At 45.1% G+C, this 21,622-nt stretch overlaps 1 protein-coding gene across 27 annotated transcripts in view; it reads right to left on the bottom strand.

The window, feature by feature from the left end:
* Window positions 1–20,728, bottom strand: part of LOC119291599 — a 30,642-nt gene extending 9,914 nt beyond the window's left edge. For 5 of the 27 annotated variants that reach the window (XR_005142558.1, XR_005142560.1, XR_005142561.1 and 2 more), the window contains exons 1-8: window positions 20,330–20,718; window positions 19,450–19,577; window positions 19,139–19,269; window positions 17,957–18,085; window positions 17,382–17,487; window positions 12,269–12,427; window positions 9,117–9,293; window positions 8,561–8,667 (exon numbers count right to left, since the gene is read on the bottom strand). Coding sequence is in view for 1 of the 27 variants with exons in the window: in XM_037570386.1 (XP_037426283.1) it covers window positions 16,667–16,674; window positions 17,382–17,487; window positions 17,957–18,085; window positions 19,139–19,269; window positions 20,330–20,702 (747 nt within the window). In the remaining 26 variants the exon portion in view is untranslated. Of the gene's footprint in view, window positions 1–8,435; window positions 8,668–9,116; window positions 9,294–9,437; window positions 9,540–12,268; window positions 12,428–13,320; window positions 13,494–16,626; window positions 16,675–17,381; window positions 17,488–17,956; window positions 18,086–19,138; window positions 19,270–19,449; window positions 19,578–20,329 lie in introns of those variants that run through there. The other 22 variants (XR_005142545.1, XR_005142548.1, XR_005142547.1 and 19 more) reach the window with 16 other exon arrangements.
* Between the last annotated feature and the right edge of the window lie 894 nt (window positions 20,729–21,622).

Raw genomic sequence — 21,622 nt, 5'->3', positions numbered from 1 at the left:
GGCACCCCGACACCGACAGGACACCCCGACCCCCGACACCTCCCGAAAAGGTGTTCTTTGGCCTTCCAGAGGCCGACGGGGTCATATATTTGTGAATTATTAGTTAGGTCATATATTTTTCGATTTTGTTATGAAAAACATCATGTATAATTGTGTTGATCGTGTAGTTTTAAATGTGCAGTTGTTTCATCGCTGCGAGGTTTGGTGTTTGACGACCTCGCCGTGCGTTTGACGAGCTCTGCCCCTTCGTTCGTGGGTGAGCACAAATGACAAGTCCTCCTCCCCCATTAATTATTTGATCTATTCCGATGAAACTTGATAGCTAGCTATGTATGTGTCTTGAATCATAAGTATGCGTAACCAATATGTGTCTCCCGTTCGAAAGCATCATAGTTATAAATATGCATGCATTTGCATATATATAACCTTGATTCTTTCGAATTGTCCAACGCTATCCATGGACAGCCCGAGTATGTGTAGATTGGGTTCGTTTTCCCATATGCTTTGCTCCGGATCCGACGCATATATTTCGTCAGTGCCTCCCCTGTTGTTCTCCGGGTACACATCCTCTCTGTTTATTGCAGAGACATGTATCAGGAGAACAGCGGGGAGGTGCTGCCGAAATTTTGCGTCGGATCCGGAGCATAGCATGGGAAAATAAACCCAATCTACACATACACGGGTGGGATTAGGACCTATCATTACCTATTAGAGTGTAGGTTGCATGGACGTAATAAAATTGACAAAGTAGATCAACTGATGAATATATACATGGTGAATTACATATATAATTGTTGTGTGTCCAGTAGCTCTGAAAGTCAAGATGAGTGACCGTGCTTGGATGTATACCGGTCACACTGGTCAGAACAAATGGAGCGCTGAATGGTTCACAAAAACTAAGGGGTTTGTGCAAGCCGCATTTGCAAATGGCCAAAAGAAAACCTGGTGCCCCTGTTTCCGGTGCGGCAATTGGGAAAAGAAGACAGAGGCTGAAATGGGCAAACACCTACAGAAGAGTGGTTTTACGCCCGATTATACGGTGTGGACATTTCATGGTGAGTCTGCCCAACGTGACCGAGCTGAGGTGGATCGTCGTCGCACCGACGAGCATGGTACCGGGATGGAAAACATGGTGCAAGGCTATGATGATGCTCGGGATTCGGACGAGGAGATGGAGGAATCTGCAAAGGCCTTCAATGAAATGTTGGAGTCTTCGAAACGTCCGCTCCACGAGCACACTGAGCTTTGTCAGTTGGATGCCATCTCACAAGTAATGGCTCTGAAGGCTCAGTTCAACTTGGGCAGAGAATGCTATGACGCAATTATGACAGTATTTGGACGCTTTCTACCCAAAGGCCATGTAATGCCTGCAAACCTGTACCAGTCGGACAAAATCCTCCGTGCACTGAAGATGCCCTATGAGAAGATACATGCCTGTGAGAAAGGATGTGCCTTATTTAGGCTTGACTATGCGGACTTGAACTATTGTCCCATTTGCAAGTCTTCCAGGTATATTGTGGTAGACAACGGTATGGGTGAGAAGACACAGACCAAAATCCCTGTTACTGTTCTTCGGTATATGCCAATCGTACCAAGACTTCAACGTCTTTTCATGGTCGAAGAGACGGCCAGACAGATGACATGGCACAAAACAGGCAAAAGAACCGAACTAGATGCAGATGGGAATCTGATGATGGTACACACATCGGATGGTGTTGCGTGGAAAAAGTTTGATGAATTACATGCTGACAAAGCGGCAGATCCGAGGCATCCTCGAGTCGGCATCAGCACGGATGGGTTCAGTGTGTTTGGTATGACGGCAGCCCAATACAGTTGTTGGCCCGTATTTGTCTTTCCACTCAATCTCCCCCCCGGACAGATTATGCAAAGAAAGAACATTTTCCTGACGTTGATAATTCCAGGACCCAACTATCCGGGCAAAAATATGAATGTGTACATGCAGCCGCTTAAGGACGAATTGCAAGAAGCCTGGGATAATGGGTTCAAGACATACGACGCCTTTAGCAAACGAAACTTCATAATACGTGTCTGGTACATGTACTCGACGCATGACTTGCCGGCGTATGCGCTATTCGTTGGCTGCTGTGTGCATGGAAGGTTCCCGTGCCCCACATGCAAGGGAGCTCTTGAGTTTTGTTGGCTTCAGGCTGGTCGCAAGTTTTCTTGCTTCGACATGCATAGACAGTTCCTGGATCCTCGCCATAAGTTCAGGAAAGACAAAAAGAACTTCATCAGGGGTAGAGTTGTCAAAAACTCTGCACCACCTGCATTGACAGGCCAACAGACCCTGGATCAGTTAAACGCTCTCGAGCCAGATCCACAACGTCCAGGGTACTTCAAGGGGTATAATACTAAGCATGCGTGGACTCACAAAACATGCTTATGGGATCTGCCTTACTTCAAAGACCTCCTTTGCCCACACAACATCGACGTGATGCACACTGAGAAGAATATCGCCGAGGCACTTTTTGATACATTGTTCGGCATAGATGGGAAGTCAAAGGATAAACATGAAAGAACCGAAAGGAAAGCAGAACTGGACGAAGCCAAAGGCATGGTTCAATCTTGGAAGGCCAGCTATGAGGGAAATTCTCTTGTGGGTGCAACAGCAGTTGATGTTCCCCGATGGGTATGCAGCGAATCTAAAGAGGGGAGCGAATCTTGATAAACTGAAGATATTTGGTCTCAAGAGTCATGATTGGCACATATGCATTGAGCGGGTAATGCCGGTGATGTTGCGTGGCTTCATCCCTGAGGATGAATGGCTAGTACTGGCAGAACTCAGCTATTTCTTCCGTGTTCTTTGTGCGAAAGAACTATCGCCTGGCGTGCTAGAAGAAATGGAAGAGTTGGCGCCGAAGTTGATCTGCAAGTTAGAGAAGATCTTTCCACCGGGCTTCTTTAATCCAATGCAGCATTTGATTTTGCATCTCCCGACCGAGGCAAGATTGGGGGGGCCCGTGCAAAATCGTTGGTGCTACCCAACTGAGAGGATGCAGAAGACGCTTCGAGAAAAATGTAAAAATAAACGTAGAATTGAAGCATCGATGGCTGAGGCATTCATCACAGAGGAGGCGGCAAACTTCGTAACAGCGCACTACGAAGCCAAAAATCGTCATTTGCATAATCCGAAGCCTTGGTACAATGCTGACGAGCCTAAAAAGGGTGGATCCAACCTCAGCCTATTCAAAGGGAATCTCGCACCAGCTAGTGTTTCACATCCAGTATCTTTGGATAACGAAGAATGGCGGACAATTTCGTTGTATATCTTCAACAACCTGATAGAAGTGCGGCCGTACATCGAGTAAGTTCTCGGTACATTGTTTCGCAACTTCTATTTCCTTTGAACTACTCTTATTCCTGGATATGTCATACAGTCGATACGTCACCATATTCTCGTATGGAGCGGAGATCCAAAAGGATTCCGTCGAAGAGTATGAGCTTCTCGCAAAGCAAGGAGGTGGCTATCCCGGTTTCATCTCTTGGTTCAAACAAACGGTAATTTTTATTAGACAATTTCATATCATTCGCTAATTTGTGCATAATGCAACAATCCTTTCATATTAAACTTGTAGGCTAATTCAGAGTCTATGGACGCCGAATTGAGACAAGTCGCCAATGGTTTTGATTATAAGGTCCGTTCATTTGACAAGTACGACATCAACGGGTATCGCTTTCGTACCTATGGCAAAGAGCTATCTATGGTCGACCGAAAGTCAACAAATTGTTGTGTATCTGCTATCGGCGAAGGAGGTACCGAGTATTATGGGAGAGTTGAAGCAATTTATGAACTTCTGTTCTATGGTGAAAATCCACCGAATGTCGTAGTCTTCAAATGTTATTGGTTTCAGCCGAAGGAGACTAGAAGGACTCATGAACATGTAGGGCTAGTTGAAATCAACCAAAGCACTCATTTAGATGTTCCTGATGTCTATATTATGGCTCAACAGGCGACCCAAGTATTCTATCTACCGTGGGCCTGCCAAACTAATCCAAATCTGAAAGGTTGGGATGTCGTTTATGAAGTGTCGCCACGTGCTAGACTTTCTCCCCCAAAGGAAGAGGATTATGAACCTCACATTAACCCAGACACATATGAAGGAGAATTCTTTCAAGAGACACGTCTTTCCAAAAAGCGTTTCAAGAACCGCTATACTTCACCCCAAAACATTGAAGTAGACAGCGACAATGAATCCGACATCACCCCAGAGGAGGAACAAGAAGAGCCAGAACAAGAAGAGGTTACTGCTGCGGATGACCTGTCAATGCTTGACCGATTACGTCAAGGTGGCCTTGCACATGTTGATGCCAATGAACCCTATGAGCCCGTCATTGATTATAGTGATGATGATGATTATGCATTTATTGATGATACTGATCGAGATTATTAGTAGTGTCAGGTATTACATTTTTTTATGTTGTACTTGATGATGATACACTTAAGTGATACACATATTATTATTCATGTCGGTCTTTTTTTATGTTGTACTAATTTCGTTTACTGTTTGTCATGGCAGGTGTTGAAAGATGGTGGGCGCTAGTCGGGAGCGTGGTCTGAGGTCTTCCATTCCAGACGCACCTCTCCGCCGAGCGTTGCTGGACAGTATGGCCACACCGCCGGGCCCTTCTTCGTCGACCGCGGTGCCCAGCAGGGGACGAGCTCGAGGTAGGAAGAGAGGAGGTGGGGCACGTGGTCGTGAGAGAGGAGGTAGGGCTACGGCGCCTTCCTCGCCGCCACCCCCGGCTGTTTCACCCGAGCACGTGACTGCTAGGGTGGACTCGTCCGAGGAGGAGGCTACACGGACTCCGGTCCACGAGCCTCCGGTCCACGGGTCTTGGGCCCACGAGCCTCGGGTCAACTGGCCTTCGGCCCACGAGAGTTCGGCCCACGTGACCCCGGAGGAGCACACGTCCGGATGGGGTACCTGGCCGGATCAGCCCGAGGAGCCGAGTGGCCATGCTGATGATGGTGGGGAGTCGACTGATCTTGAGGAGGGGGGCACCGTCTACCAACGTGGTGCTACACGGCTCCCGTCCGTGCCGGTGAACCGCGAGCAGAGGTGGTTGATTTTCCCTGACGGGGAGAGGTACGTAAGTGCATTTAATATTTTTGTACCTTGTGCATTCACGTTTTTTCAAATAACTAATGCGTTGGCCTTGTCATGCTGCAGGGGTTGGGACCACCATCATAGTGTCCGCCGGCCCAACTCCGTCCTTGGAGTTCTTTGCCGGCAAAACTTCCCGGGGTTTGTCACGTTGCCTGGTGAGGGTCGGCTTCCAGAGCTTGGATTGAGCTGGGAGCACTACGTGGCTGCCCTGGCCCCGCCGGATGAGATTATCGACGGTGTCGTGTGCGACACGAGGGCAGACATGGTGATCAGAAAGTTTTGGGTAATTTCTCCTTTACACATTTAAAAATCTTCAACTAGCTAGTTATTAATTGTACTAATCAATATTGTCTCATTTGATTGCAGACATTCTACAGGTGTGAGGAGGGATACGAGGAGGACGCGGCACATGTTATCGAGAACGTCTGCAAGCGCCTACTCCAGAACTTACGGCACGAGGCTCGGATGCAGGCTGTTCGAGACTACTACGCCTTGCGTGGTATCAAGAAGACCAAGCCGGCGTGCCGCGGTAAGTTCCTGAGTAAGGAGCAGTACATGAAGGTAATTCTTAAGGCCTTCTCTACTTAAGTTCCTTCATTTAGTAATTCTTAGCCATAGCGCTCAAGTTTCTATTTGCTAACTTAGGCGCCTCCGAGATGGTGTGCGGATCGGATGGATTGTTGGGAGGTGTTGGTCGATGAGTGGTGCTCTCCACAATGGCTAGCCCTCCACAACGAGGCCAAGGACAAACGTGCCCAAATGGAAGGTGTGCCACACCATCAAGGCAGCTCCAACTTATATCAGTTCGGGCGCAACTGGGTATGTGGTTTGCTTCATGATTCATGCAATTCATTCATCATGCTAGCTTGAGCCCTTTAATTACTAATTTTCATTGTTTCTTTCTTTCAGGCACGCTACAATAAGGCGGATAAGGTGCCAGAGGTGTACGACCTGTATGTCATGGCCCACACTGCCTCTTCAAGAAAGTCAAGGCTTTCTCTCAGTCTGACCTCGATGATGCAAACAACTTCACCAACATCTCCTCCCACAAGAAGCTCGTGAGATATAGAGATGAGGGGAAGGCGAGGAAAGGGGAGGACTTTAACCCGAGTCAGGGTCCCATTGATCCAGAGCTGTTGATGATATCTGGTGGCGGGAGGTCCCATGGCTCCATAGCCATTGGAGATGGACTTATCCGTTGTCCTAGCACTCTCCCAGAGATCAAGGCGCACCAGTCGAGCTCCGCTCCTGAGATAAGGCCTCGTGAACGGCCAGTGCAACTCGCCATCAAGGTTAGTGATACGTACTCAGTTATCTTTCTCCATTACATTCTGTGCGCTTCCATCAATGATTACAAATGGTTATGTGAGTGGTGTTGCAGGCTGCTATACAGAGTGAGAGAGATAGAACGGAGAAACTTCTGGCGGAGGCGGCGGAGAGGCAGCGGGAGTTGGAGGAGAGGACGACAAAGATGATGGAGGAGGAGAGGGCACGGAATGACATGCAGGCAAGGGCCATGTACGAGCTCCTTGTGGTAAGTTTCTTCTGCAGATTAGCCAAAACATTCATGTAGTGTTTGTCTCATTACTAACTAGTATGACTAAGTCGTCAAAACCAAATGTGCAGTCTGTGTGCGAGAAGACAGGTCAGACCGCTCCGCCGATGCCAGTGATTGCTCCTGGGACCACGGTGAGTTTTATTGAATGGACATTACTTGCTAGTCTTAACATTTGAGTGTCATCATGCTAACAAGACATTGGAAATGATCTTTGGTGCAGCGTAACTCCAGACAAGCATCGCACGATCCTTCTCCAGCTACCGACACGAGCCACCCCGCTCCTACACCTCCTACATCTTGGTAAGTTTATCTAGTGTTTTGCTTAACACATGCATAAAGACCTAGACTTAGCTTTATTTCCTCCAATGCTTACCATAATGACCTAGACTTAGCTTCTTCACCTCCAAAATGACTTAATAAGCTTACTGACCTCCAAAACCATCCATTTTACCTAAGTTAGCTCTAAAACGATCTGTACTTAGCTTTGTTTCCTCCAAAATGACCAAAGTTAGCTCTAATATGCTTAGTTAACTAGGTTTGCTCAATAATGACATGTACTTAGCTTACTTATGTCAAAAATGGCATAATTAGCTTAGTTAGCTCATAAACGATCCATTTTACCTAAGTTAGTTCTAAAATGATCCATTTTACCTTACTTAGCTCATAAACGATCCATTTTACCTACGTTAGCTCTAAAATGACCCATTTAACCTTACTTAGCTCATAAATGATCCATTCTACCCAAGTTAGCTCTAAAATGACCCATTTTACCTAGGTTAGCTCCAAAATGATCCATCTTACCTAGGTTACCTCTAAAATGATGCATTTTACCTAAGTTTGCTCATAAGCGATCCATTGCACCTAGGTTAGCTCATAAACGATCCATTTCACCTAAGTTAGCTCACAAATGATCAATTTCACCTAAATTAGCTCATAAATGTCATATATTCTTCTTCTTCTTCATTTTCTTCTTCTTCTTCTTCTTCTTCTAATCTTCTTCTTCTTCTAATCTTCTTCTTCTAACTTTCTTATTTTCCATTTTGCAGAATTCATTCACTTCACGGAAGCTTGCATAGATGGAGTGCTTGTTTGGATGAACTATGTTTCCTTTGTATCTATGAACTATGCATGTATGGTAGGATGACACTATTGTAATATGTATGGTTGGATGCATGTATGTCGAACTTGCTATGTATGGTTGATGGAACTATGCATGTATGATGAAATTATATGTGTTGGATATCTCATATGTTTGCTGTGAACTTGCCATGTGAAAAATATATATGTATCATCTATTTGCTGTGAAAATGGTTGGGTATATGAAAAAACAGAGGCAATGCAGGCTCTTTGCCGTCTGCCACTGACGGCAACGGGCTCTTTGCCGTCTGCCGCTGACGGCAAAGAAGCCACGTGGCATCCAGCTGTGCTTCCTGGGAGCTGACCCATTTGGTCAGTTTGCCTACAGTGGCAGACGGCAAAGACTTTGCCGTCAGTGGCGGACGGCAAAGAACCTGCCATGTAGTGACGTATAGATGACATCATACGGCGGACGGCAAAGACCCTAGAAATTTTGCCGTCAACAGCGGACGGCAAAGGCCTTCCGTTAGCCACTTAACGGACTGACAGCGCAATTATTGCCGTCCGCTCTCTTTGCCGTCCGCCGCACTCTCTTTGCCGTCCGCCGCAGACGGCAAAGACTTTGCCGTCAGTAGCAGACGGCAAAGTAGCTGTTTACCGAAGCCTACTTTGCCGGAGCCTTTTGCCGTCCGTGGCTGACGGCAAAGGCCTTTGCCGTCCGCCGTTCGGGCCTTTGCCGTCCGCCGTGGCGGACGGCAAAGTAGCTGATTCCTGTAGTGTAGGTGGCGATGTCCACCATCGTCACGACAGCCGTGCTTCTCGTCTTTTAGGACCACGCCATTGATAACCCACGTGGACACCCTTGTCGATGAGCTAGATGCTACCTTTGATGTAGACCTGAACCTAAAATTAGGTTAGTTAGTAATTGAGCCATTACCAAATTTAAGTCACAAAACAATAGTAAAAAAAATCTAAGTCACAAAGCAGAGGTCCATGCAGATAAAAATAAGTGAGGAAAGGTCCATGGCTATAGACAATGCAAACATAACAGTGACCAACCCAGAAATTTAAACAACAGCTATGTTATGGAACCCTTTCAAGAGGAGAACATCCCTGATCAATCTAAGAAATACACATTGCACATCGCCTGTACACTACACGTGACTTGGTAAAAAGGTTTATAAATCAAATATCATCCAGTACACGGTACTAACTAGACAACCCGGTAAGTTCCAGAACCACATGTGTAAACTCTAGCATTAAGATTCGCACAGACCAGTTGCATTAGTTGATGATCAAATCTTAAAACTATGTATGCTTTAGAATTTGGAACGCATGAATGGATTAATTACCCAGATCGGTTTCAGCGTGTCGACATCCATCTTGACCTCCTACACGAGCTACTGGTAGACCGGCAGCTTACCGAGGCCGCATGCAAAGTGGAGGGCATCCATGCCCATGTAGGTGGCATTGACCACTGTCACCTAACCGGGATCCCATGCCCCTGCACGTCCAACTCCTTTGCAAATCTTCAGTTAACCAAAAAGGGGACGCTTTTAGTTACCAATCATGACAAGAACATAGCTCTATCAGAGAAGCAGAAATTAAATAGGTGAATTTAATCTACAGAGAAAAGCCAGTGTCTTCCTAAAGCTACTACTATGTATTTGGACCTGTTCTAGCCAACTTGCGTTTGGACACTCCAGTTAACCAAAACTCTTTGTGTTTGGACGCTTTCTAACCGCTTGTGTGCTTTCGTGAGTAGTCCTCTCCTCCTATATCAGGACACGGTGATTATTATTTGAGAATGGGTAAAAAAAGTGAGAGAGAAAACAACAAGAAAGGCAGACTAAATACACTAAACTCCAACAAGAGAAGATGCACCTATACAGCAAGAAAGGCATGAGCCTTGGTGAGCCCATGCCACCTAAAGGTTAAAAAGAATAGGGTCATATTCTTCTCCTGAGCTTTTGGTTCCCCGAAGAAATCTGGCCGCCAGGACAAAAAACACTTAGAATTTAAACCCACATAAAATCCCAGAACACCAAAATACAAATTCAGAATTCATAGGTTCTACTTGTAAAAATCAAGAAATCCTAGTAAGAGAATCATGAACAAGAAGAGCACAATTCAGCGAAATCCCATCATCGAACAAGAAAGCGAAAGGGCATACATGCTGGAATCGAGTAAGAAGGCAAGTGATTCTTTCTTGCTGCAGGTGCTCCTCATGGGGAGCAGGGAGGCAGAAGAAGATTGCATCCAATGAATTTCTACATATAATGATATAAACACAAGTATATTCAAGTATTCAACAGCGAAATTCAGAGTTCCCTCTTAATTTTCATAACGAAAGAGGCAGAGCCAGGAGAGAGAACTCCAAGGCAGCAAGCTCACTGCTTACAAGCTAAATAACAAGAAAGCTCAAATAAGCACTTAGTTTTGATAAAACAAGTTGGGGGGATTTCATTACCACGAATGAAGTATCTATAGTGTAGTGACCCAACACAACAACAGCTGCAAAAATGAGTCACAGGAAACATAGCTTCTGAAGAGCTTGACTTCATATGAATGGAGGAAATTCAGAAGAAGAAAAACTTTGACAATTCAGCCAGCAATCACAAAGTCCCCTCTACAGATGAGAAGCCCACATTATAGGCCAAGAAAGAAACATCCTATAAAAAGGAAACAAGAGAAAAACAACAACAACAACAAAGGCAAAAGTAAAAAACCTGAACTCAAACAAGAGAAGATGCACGTATACAACAAGAAAGGAAGTAGCTTCGTGAGGCCATGTCACCTAAAGGTAAAAAACAGGGCGATATTTTTTCCCTGGGCTTTCAATTCCCCAGGAAAATCTGACCGCCAGGATGAGACGCCTTCAGAATTGACACCCACCTAAAATGCCCAAACACCAAAAGACGAGCTCAAAATTCAGAGGTCCTACTTGTACAAATCCAAGAAATCCTGGTAAGAGAAGCATGAACAATGTACACCACAATTCAGCCAAATCTCATCATCGAACAAGAAAAGCGGGGAAGGGCATACATGCAGGAAACAAGAGTGAAGGCAAGCGATTCTCTGTTGAGGTAGCTGCAAGAGCGAACTGAGGATGCAGGTGCACTCCTAGTGGGGGGCAGGTAGGCAGAAGAAGATTGCGTCCAAAGAACTTTTACATATAAACACAAGTATATTCTACGACAAAATTCAGATTTCCCTCTTAATAATTTTCAGAAAGAAAGAAGTTACAGGGTTTGCAGTTTTCAGTGTCATATTTGCAAACCAACATCACTAGTGCAGAATGCAATTTGGTTTTGGTGCCAGCTAATGGAGGATGTGCAGGTATGCAAGGTCACGAAATAATTTGGGGATTAATCACATGTGACATGACGACCAAATGAGAGGTCAAACAAACAGTAGAGTTGAAAAATCAAAGCCAGCAAGGATAGTTCATAGTAGACTTGTTGTTCTTAGGGAATCCAGGCTACAAACTTGAGAAAACAGAAGGCCTAGGGCATCCAACTACCTACTGTGAGCGTTGTTTATTTACATTTTGCAGATTCATGATTCTGATATGCAATCTCTGATATAAGCATCAACTGCCTACCTACAGTGGCAGATTCATTGTGAGCATTGTTTCCTCTGATGCACATGATTCTGATATGCAATCTCTGTCGGCAAATTGCCAATTTTGAAGACTGTGCTATGGTGAAACCAAGAGCTCATGCTTGATTCCAGGACATGGTAAAAAGCATTACTGCTGCTTTCATATGAAACAGCCAAACTTTCTCTAGTTATCAGATCAGAAATGATCTAAACTAAGAGAGCACCAGATTTAAGAATTCAACAAGATAGAAGTTTTTGTGTTTTCAACAAGTCAGACTAATCCATCCACAAGCTCTTATCTTACAACCACTCAACTCTTGTACGTACACCCTAAAGAAAGGAAGTCTTTGCCTTTGGGAAGAAGATACATGATGCACTCAGGACTAGTGCTGCTATCCGGGGGGGTAGATCACAACACTAGCAAGTTCACTACTGTAGTAAGTAAACGAAACTAAGATAATTTTTTGCATCACGTATGGATCTATCCATCATACAGTAGCAGTAGTAGTACTAGTGGATCAGATCATAAATGACCAAACTTTCTCTTGGCTAGTATACTTGCTCCAATGATCAGATCAGAAATGGTCTAAATTAACAGAGCATCAAATTTCAGAATTCAACAACATAGCAAGTTAAGTGGTTTGAACGAGCAGTCATACTACCGGAACAAGGCAGATGCACTTATGAACCATGCAAACAAAGGCATATTGAGAAGCAACACTACTAGAACAGACTCTTGGTGCTCTGCTAATTAACATGTCCTGTTCCACACAATAACAGTAGCACATGCATACAAGGCATAATACAACAAGCATGTGACGAGCACTGAACCTCAGAGTCAAATCAAAAGCAACGGATGTGGAACTAGCAGGGTAAAGAACAAGCAAAAGACTCTCATTACCTCATGCAGACCTCGTCAGGATCCACGCCCAAGAGCAGAAGGCTCTTTACAGTCTGTATCTTGAGTTTGCAATCCAGGCCCTAGGCTCCAAAGACAGAATAACTTAGCAGCATTATCATCGAGGGATCTCCGGTAGGTAAGCTTCACAAATCATTTATCCTGTAAGAATGTATGCGTTCACAAGAAGATTTCAGAACAAAGCAAAGAAAAACATGAACTTCATGCAAAATAGGTGTGTACAAACTCAAGAAGATGCATTATTTTTTATTTGTTAAAGCAACTGCCACAACAGCCATCTATTTTCTAACAAGTACAGTGAACTTCATAAATCCAACTACATCAATCAGTCTTATTCAGCCATCTATTTAAATTCAGTCAAGCAAGCAAATCAGGGAACTAAGCCTATGAAATTGAAATCTGAGACAGCAGGCAGAGCAAAGTGGTCAGTGCTCGACTCTGTTCGACATTACTACCATGTTGGTTAGTGCAACATAAATATAACCTTGAAGATAAGAGCAGACCATAGATAGGAGCAGGATTACTCTTGAAGATGGCCAACCCAGGCTCACATCTTTTGAGAAGATCCAATCCAAGACTACGGATGAATGTAGTCTCAGGAAAACATATAACAACATATCATTTTCCATATCCACAATGCTGAATAACTAGTAGTCTATCTGTATCTCAAATGAGTAGCAGGTCACCATAGAAACACCCACCACAATAAATTTTGTGTTTTCTCAGCCGAGCATATACATCGGCAACATATTCGACTACAAAAATGCACCCATGATGTAGCGGCGGATATAGACAATGAGGCATAATTAGCAATAAAGTGCATAATATTTAAGACCAGATCTTTGTTGACTAGTAACAGTACATTTTAATACCACCTCAATGGATGTTACTAAATTGTTTTAGTGATTCAGGTGGTGACTCTCTCTCCCCCATGTTAATTACCTTAAAATTTTGTTTAATGAGAGCAAAGACGTGCTTTTAGTAAGTAATTGTCACAAGAACGCACCATCTCAAGAATAAGAGTTAAAGACAACCTTTAAGTCGCAACCACATACACATCATCTCATGAGATAAAATTGAACCTTTCAACAATCTGCGAGAAAACTCCGCCTATGTTGTCTCAACATAGCCGGTCCCAAGCCCAGGTAAAGGAGGAGGGTTGTGATAGGCTTGACGAGCCAACGTAAAAACTCAGCCGCTCTTATGGAGATGAAACCCAAAAGATTTTCATTGGGGCGTAACCCTCTCAGCGACGCGCCACATCGGAACCCGGGTGTGGTGGAAAATGGGCAAGGGCCGGGCCGTCACCCCTCAAGTGGCGCGCCGTATCTTGATCCGGATACGGTGGCAAGTGAGCGAGGATCGGGTCATCGCATCCTTAGTGGCGCGCTACATCGGCGCCCGGATGTAGTGGAAAATGAGCAAGGGTCTTCGCATTTGACTCGACGAGTGCGAAGGGTAAGGAAGCTAGCCAAGCCTAGGAGGATTCGCTTAGGTAGCTGGAACGTAGGGTCTCTGACAGGGAAGCTTCGGGAGCTAGTTGATGCAGCGGTGAGGAGAGGTGTTGATATCCTTTGCGTCCAAGAAACCAAATGGAGAGGATAGAAGGCGAAGGAGGTGGAGGATACCGGCTTCAAGCTGTGGTACACGGGGACGGCTGCAAACAGAAATGGCATAGGCATCTTGATCAACAAGAGCCTCAAGTATGGACTGGTAGACGTCAAGAGACGTGGGGACCGGATTATCCTGGTCAAGCTGGTAGTTGAGGACTTGGTTCTCAATGTTATCAGCGCGTATGCCCCGCAAGTAGGCCACAATGAGAACACCAAGAGGGAGTTCTGGGAAGGCTTGGAAGACATGGTTAGGAGTGTACCGATTGGTGAGAAGCTCTTCATAGGAGGAGACCTCAATGGCCACGTGGGTACATCTAACACAGGTTTTGAAGGGGCGCATGGGGGCTTTGGCTATGGCATCAGGAATCAAGAAGGAGAAGATGTCTTAAGCTTTGCTCTAGCCTACAACATGATTGTAGCTAACACCCTCTTTAGAAAGAGAGAATCACATCTGGTGACTTTTAGTAGTGGCCAACACTCTAGCCAGATTGATTTCATCCTCTCGAGAAGAGAAGACAGGCGTGCGTGCCTAGACCGTAAGGTGATACCTGGAGAGAGTGTTGTACCCCAGCATAAGCTGGTGGTTGCTGACTTCCGCTTTCGGATTCGTGTCCAGCGGGATAAGCGTGCCAAAGTCGCTAGAATGAAGTGGTGGAAGCTCAAGGGGGAGGTAGCTTAGGTGTTCAAGGAGAGGGTAATTAAGGAGGGCCCTTGGGAGGAAGGAGGGGATGCGGACAATGTGTGGATGAAGATGGCGACTTGCATTCGTAAGGTGGCCTCGGAGGAGTTTGGAGTGTCCAGGGGAAGGAGAAGCGAAGATAAGGATACCTAGTGGTGGAATGATGATGTCCAGAAGGCGATTAAAGAGAAGAAAGATTGCTTCAGGCGCCTATACCTGGATAGGAGTGCAGACAACATAGAGAAGTACAAGATGGCAAAGAAGGCCGCAAAGCGAGCTGTTGGTGAAGCAAGGGGTCGGGCATATGAGGACCTCTACCAACGGTTAGGCACGAAGGAAGGTGAAAGGGACATCTATAAGATGGCTAAGATCCGGGAGAGGAAGACGAGGGATATTGGCCAAGTCAAATGCATCAAGGACGGAGCAAGCCAACTCTTGGTGAAGGACGAGGAGATTAAGCATAGATGGCGGGAGTACTTCGACAAGCTGTTCAATGGGGAGAATGAGAGTTCTACCATTGAACTGGACAACTCCTTTGATGAGACCAGCATGTGTTTTGTGCGGCGCATCCAGGAGTCTGAGGTGAAGCAGGCTTTAAAAAGGATGAAAGGAGGCAAGGCGATGGGCCCTGATTGTATCCCCATTGAGGTGTGGAAAGGTCTCGGGGACATAGCGATAGTATGGCTAACCAAGCTTTTCAACCTCATTTTTCGGGCAAACAAGATGCCAGAAGAATGGAGACGGAGTACCAATCTTCAAGAACAAGGGGGATGTTCAGAGTTGTACTAATTACCGTGGAATTAAGCTGATGAGCCATACAATGAAGCTATGGGAGAGAGTCATTGAGCACCGCTTAAGAAGAATGACAAGCGTGACCAAAAATCAGTTTGGTTTCATGCCTAGGAGGTCGACCATGGAAGCCATTTTCTTGGTACGACAACTTATGGAGAGATATCGGGAGCAAAAGAAGGACTTGCATATGGTGTTCATTGACTTGGAGAAGGCCTATGATAAGATACCGCGGAATGTCATGTGGTGGGCCTTGGAGAAACACAAAGTTCCAGCAAAGTACATTACCCTCATCAAGGACATGTACGATACTGTTGTGACAAGTGTTCGAACAAGTGATGTTGACACCGATGACTTCCCGATTAAGATAGGCCTGCATCAGGGGTCAGCTTTGAGCCCTTATCTTTTTGCATTGGTGATGGATGAGGTCAAAGGGATATACAAGGAGATATCCCATGGTGTATGCTCTTTGCGGATGATGTGGTGCTAGTTGACGATAGTCGGACGGGGGTAAATGGGAAGTTGGAGTTATGGAGACAAACCTTGGAATCGAAAGGGTTTAGGCTTAGTAGATGTGCGGTTTCAGTACTACTAGGTGTGAGGAGGAGGAGGTTAGCCTTGATGGCCAGGTGGTACCTCGGAAGGACACCTTTCGGTATTTGGGGTCAATGTTGCAGGAGGATGGGGGTATTGATGAAGATGTGAACCATCGAATCAAAGCCGGATGGATGAAGTGGCGCCAAGCTTCTGGCATTCTCTGTGACAAGAGAGTGCCACAAAAGTTAAAAGGCAAGTTCTACAGGACGGCGGTTCGACCCGCAATGTTGTATGGCGCGGAGTGTTGGCCGACTAAAAGGCGACATGTTCAACAGTTAGGTGTGGCGGAGATGCGTATGTTGAGATGGATGTGTGGCCACACGAGGAAGGATCAAGTCCAGAATGATGATATACGAGATAGAGTTGGGGTAGCACCAATTGAGGAGAAGCTTGTCCAACATCGTCTAAGATGGTTTGGGCATATTCAGCGCAGGCCTCCAGAAGCTCTAGTGCATAGCGGACGGCTAAAGCGTGCGGAGAATGTCAAGAGAGGGCGGGGTCGACCGAATTTGACATGGGAGGAGTCCGTTAAGAGAGACCTGAAGGATTGGAGTATCGACAAAGGGCTAGCTATGGACAGGGGTGCGTGGAAGCTTGCTATCCATGTGCCAGAGCCATGAGTTGGTTGCGAGATCTTATGGGTTTCACCTCTAGCCTATCGCAACTTGTTTGGGACTAAAGGCTTTGTTGTTGTTGTTGTTGTCAACAATCTGCGAGAACAAGAACTTATTAGATATTAACAAAGTCATAGCAACACATTCAGAGTTCATCAGGTTCAAACAATAAAAATGCAGATTATTAGATAGTGACTCTTCAAGTAACAGGAGAAGATACATTGATGAAGCACAAAATTAATGTTTTTGCTCATTAGATTCCTTCAGTAAGTTCGTAGCCCAGAATATCTTCAAATAATCCATGTAATTCATATATTTTTTCAGAACACGAAACAAACAGTATAGCAATTCAGTTGAAACAGAGCTATTTTAGCTGTTTTAATTACTTTTAAACTGGAAGCTGTTGATGCTGACATTGTTATTTCTTTATAGGGATAATGTTGACATTATGAAGCAGAAAATTAACACTTCACATAGTCAAAAGTAGGCAGAACAGATGGTGTACACTAAGCTTCTGAATCTAGACTCAGCTCAGAAAAGCTTGTGCATGTAGATGACGACTGTGTGCTACACTTCTGCTTTTAAACCCAAAGGCACATATGAGAACCAGTGTCACTCAACGCCATGCTCTAGTCTCAGAACAAATATATTTCAGCCCTGATTATTGAACCATTAACTAGAGTAGCTATTAATAAATTCCTTCAATCAAATTGTGGTGCTTAACTAATCGGCCTACTACATAGAAAAAGGGACTAAAATTATAGAAATGAACATAATAATCTGAGATTATCAATAGTAATTACCCTCTTTTCTCTGGCCAAGTAAACATGCCGAACTGGCCCCTCCCAAGTGCTTTCCGAAAGCCAAAGTCACAAAACACCCACGCTTCTCCTGAGAATGATGTGAAACCTACAGAGAGGCAACAAAAAGACACCATTAGTGGATACTCATGGATCTCAAGAAGCTGAGGTTTAATCAAACAGTATAATACACACAAGATGCATCTTTTAACCATGCAAACCATCACAAGAAGCTCATAATTTAGGGCTGCCCAGATCGAGAGGAGAGCCAACACATTAGATGCCAATCAGGTAGCACGGCCACCCTTAATTAGTAAGGCTTAATTGCGATAGCTAAAACTAGTAGTTATTTGTAAGCGACCAAGTGGTTCAAGCTACCAATATAGTGACTTGTGACGTGCTAGTAGCTCAGTAGTATCCATTGTGCTGACGTGTCATTGTGTTCCCCATTTTTTGATTCAAACAAACCATGGGCAAATCCATATATATGCATCCATGTAAATGATGGCTACTACATCAATGCATCCTACCGAGGGACTAACAAGTGAGTGTGTGGAGGGAGGCAGAGGGAGGTCTACCTGCAGGGAGTAGTTACTGGCAGGCAGTAGGGACCTTGTGATATGCGCCATCGTGGTCAGGCTCGAGCTCAGGTCCTCATCCTCCTCGGCGTCATCATCATCCTCGTCTGCTGCGTACATGATACATGCCTGCAAAGATGCAAATACAAGCAAGTAGTGTTTATTTCTTCTGTAATGAAATACATACATGATTCTCCTCCCATAATGATTAATCAATCGTGTTTTTTTACTATACTGGTAAGTATACACTAGTAATAGAAGAACAAGGAAGGCGTTCATCCATTTTGTGATGACACTCAACGCCATCGATACATCCATCAGAGAACTAGTAAGTATACAATCAGTTTTGAACAAAGAAGTAAAGGAAAGTGAGGAATTTTTTGCATCAGAGGACATCACGTATCGATACATCCATCATATAGTGGCAGTACTACTAGTATGTCTACACTAGTAATAGAAGAACAAGGAAGGTGTTCATCCATTAATTTGGCATAAAAAATTGCAGCATTTGGTGGCTAAGGAAGATGACTCGATGGTGCAGCAGGTAGAGGCAAGAGGCATCTCTGACAAAAAAGGGTTCAGGGTAACAGAACTATGTGGATTCATCCTAGTCCTACCATAAAGAACAGTAACATCACATCTTAAAGATAGCTGGAATGCAAGAATCTTTACATTTGCCCCACACTTTAATTATCACTTATCACGGGTTATGCTAGTGAGCTAGCTGGTTGAAGGTGCATTCACGCATCATTTTTTCTATTTTCAGTTCATTAGAGACCATTGCCTCAATATAAAATGAAATAGAAGATCATGTGTATGAGTTAGTCATGTGAACTATCAATACTTAAGGCCTAAATGACTAATTAATGTGCATCATCCTGATTGAATATCTATCAGAAGAGTAGTGCTAGGTATTTTGAAAACACTGAAAATTATACATATCCATCAGAAGGGTCTAGCTCTGAATGTTCTTCCAGAAAAACAGCACTGATGGAAATATGAAAATGCAGCAATTTGTACTGGTAATCATTTTTGAACTAAGGTTGAACTAGCCTTAGTTCAAAACTGCGACACTAATTTTGCATCAGAGGGAGTAGATAACACACACCTAAGGACCATGGCATCCGAGCGCCAGTTTCATTGTAGCACGCATATATTCATGAGAAAAGGTGAGAGCTTTACCGATATTGAGCGACAATCCCATCTGGGTAGCATGAATGGTCTGGCAAAACCCACGCTAGCTCTCAAACCCGTCGCCGAGGGACCGCCTTCTCCTGAAGTCCGGCGAGAAGGATCTCCCATATGGCGCATATCTGCAGGACAATTCATGGAAGCATATTATATTTTCAGTTCCTCACCCATATCTCCTAGTATTACACAATTCATGGAACCATGGGCAAATCCATATATGCGCCGCCGTGTAAATGATAGCTACTAGAACAATCGCATCCTACTGAGAGACTAGCAAGTGAGTGGGCAGAGGGAGGTGCTACCTGCAGGGAGTCATTACTGGCAGGCAGCAGGGACCATGCTGGTCAGGCTGGAGCTCGGGTCCTCGTCCTCCTCGGCGTTGGCGTCGGCATCATCGTCGCCTGCCACATACATCATCTGTGCCTGCAAACTAGAAAATACAAGCAATCAGTGTTTATTTCTTCTCTAGTGATGAAATAGATACAAGATCCTCCTCCCATACTTATTCCCTAATGATGAAATACTTGAACACGGGGGTGCATGTATGGTTTAAAACTGAAAATTACAAAACTGCAGTTGTTCTTTAAGTCATTTTGTGATGACAAATCATCCGGAGTCTAAACTGATCCGAGTTCACCATATGGACTATTTTAGTTGATTAAAACATGGCTGTTATGCTTAGCAGTTAAACTATAAAAAAGGTTGTTGATTTGGTCAAAGTTTTTATGTTATATGTTCCTAGTAAAAAGATGGTGATGCTTCTATCCCACGAGTCATGTTTTTGGTGGGCATATGGAGGAATCTGCCAAACAACAAGATCAATCAAACCCACTGAAATCAATTAGTAGAACCATAGGCGTGCCAATACACTATTATTATCTATCCTTTATTTTTCTAATAATGTCTGCCTAGGTTGAATTTTATTAGGCCATATTATCTGATTCGCATTTTTACCAGTGATTCGATTCGGGATGTGCAGTATAATTACATGTATGTTGCAAGAAGAAGGCAGCTATGATGATTAATTGAAGTGTGTCATCTCTTTAAATTGGGCAATTTATTTACTAGGGCAAAAAAAGCTTGATGCTCGACACACATGGACCGGACGGGGAGAATGAAACAAATCTCAATCTTTGAGGCTCGGCTCGACAGACACATGGACGGGAAAGAGGAAGGGCAGACCAGATCTTGGAGTCCTTGAGGCCAAGCTGCCGCATTCATGCTGGACCGGCGGCTGCAGGATGCGCCGGCCGGTTCCTGGTGCTAGGTCGCCATGGCGGGCGCTAGTGTTTCGTGCTCCTCCTGCCATGGCCTCGGTGTGGAGGAGGAGACGAATCCGCTGTGGATGGAGGAGTTGGCCTCGGATGGGGAGGTCGATCCGCGACCAGCAGCCGCGATGGAGAGGAGGGGATAGACCCTGGTGGTCGGAGATGTGGTGGTTGGCGGCGGCGGCGCTTTGTATGTGGTGGTTGGCGGCGGCGGCGGCGGCGGCGTTTTGGATGTGGAGTTGGGTGGGAAGCAGAGCAGGATGTGAGATTTCTTTCGACCTTTTCATCTCCTCTCCCGCTTTCTTCCCGTTGGTCAATAACACGCTCACACGGATCCCTCCCACGGATCAAGCTCTATTTAATCCATCTCAGCCGTTCAACTCTTAGCGATCCGACGGCCCGCTCCTGATTAATCACGTATGGTTCATTTTTCTTTGTTGCTTGCTTGGTCAATTACACAATTAATACGGTCTCATGGATCGACGCTTTTCCATTGGTCCGCCGCGCCTCCCACGGATCAAGCCGTTTCGAACCTATCCATCCAACCTATCCATCCAACGGCATGCGGCATCTGAAAAAAACAATGGTTTGCTGGGTCGAACGAACTCGATGGTTTGTTTCATTATTTTACTCTTGTTTGTTAGCTGCTTGCTTGGTCAGTCGTCCGCATCCCATGAATGGATCGATGTTTTTCGATTGGCCGCTTGCGCATCCCACGGTTCGAGAGCTCTCAGCCGCCCAACCCCTAGTGATCCGATGGCCCATGACATGCGTGCTTAGTTTCATGGTACATGAAGCCGGTACTATCCGTCCGTCCGGGCTGATTTGGTGGTTGGTTGTCCCGGTTGATCCGCATGAGATAGTTCACCGGTTTCCGATTGGTCGATCGTGCCTCCCACGGATCCATCTCCTTTATAACTCATCCCGACCGTCCATTCAAATTTAGATCGTACGTCCCATGGATTGATGCTCTACCAACTGGGAGGTGGGTCAATCACACGTCTCGTAGATAGATGGTTGTTGACTGGTCAATCACACCTCTCACAGATCGCATCCACCTTCTAGTCGATCTCACCCGCATGCTAGGTCGAGACGGTATGCACGTCATGCCCACATGCCTTGTAATAATAAGTTACCCAAGATTTAATAACTTATATCTCATGTAACATTGATCTTGTACTCACAGTGGCGTACGCCTAGAGCTTCA

This window comes from Triticum dicoccoides, chromosome 4B (genome assembly GCF_002162155.2).
Source record: "Triticum dicoccoides isolate Atlit2015 ecotype Zavitan chromosome 4B, WEW_v2.0, whole genome shotgun sequence".
Classification (NCBI taxonomy): Eukaryota; Viridiplantae; Streptophyta; class Magnoliopsida; order Poales; family Poaceae; genus Triticum; species Triticum dicoccoides.
Note: the sequence above shows the minus strand (reverse complement) of the source record. Positions and strands in the feature narration are given on the sequence as shown.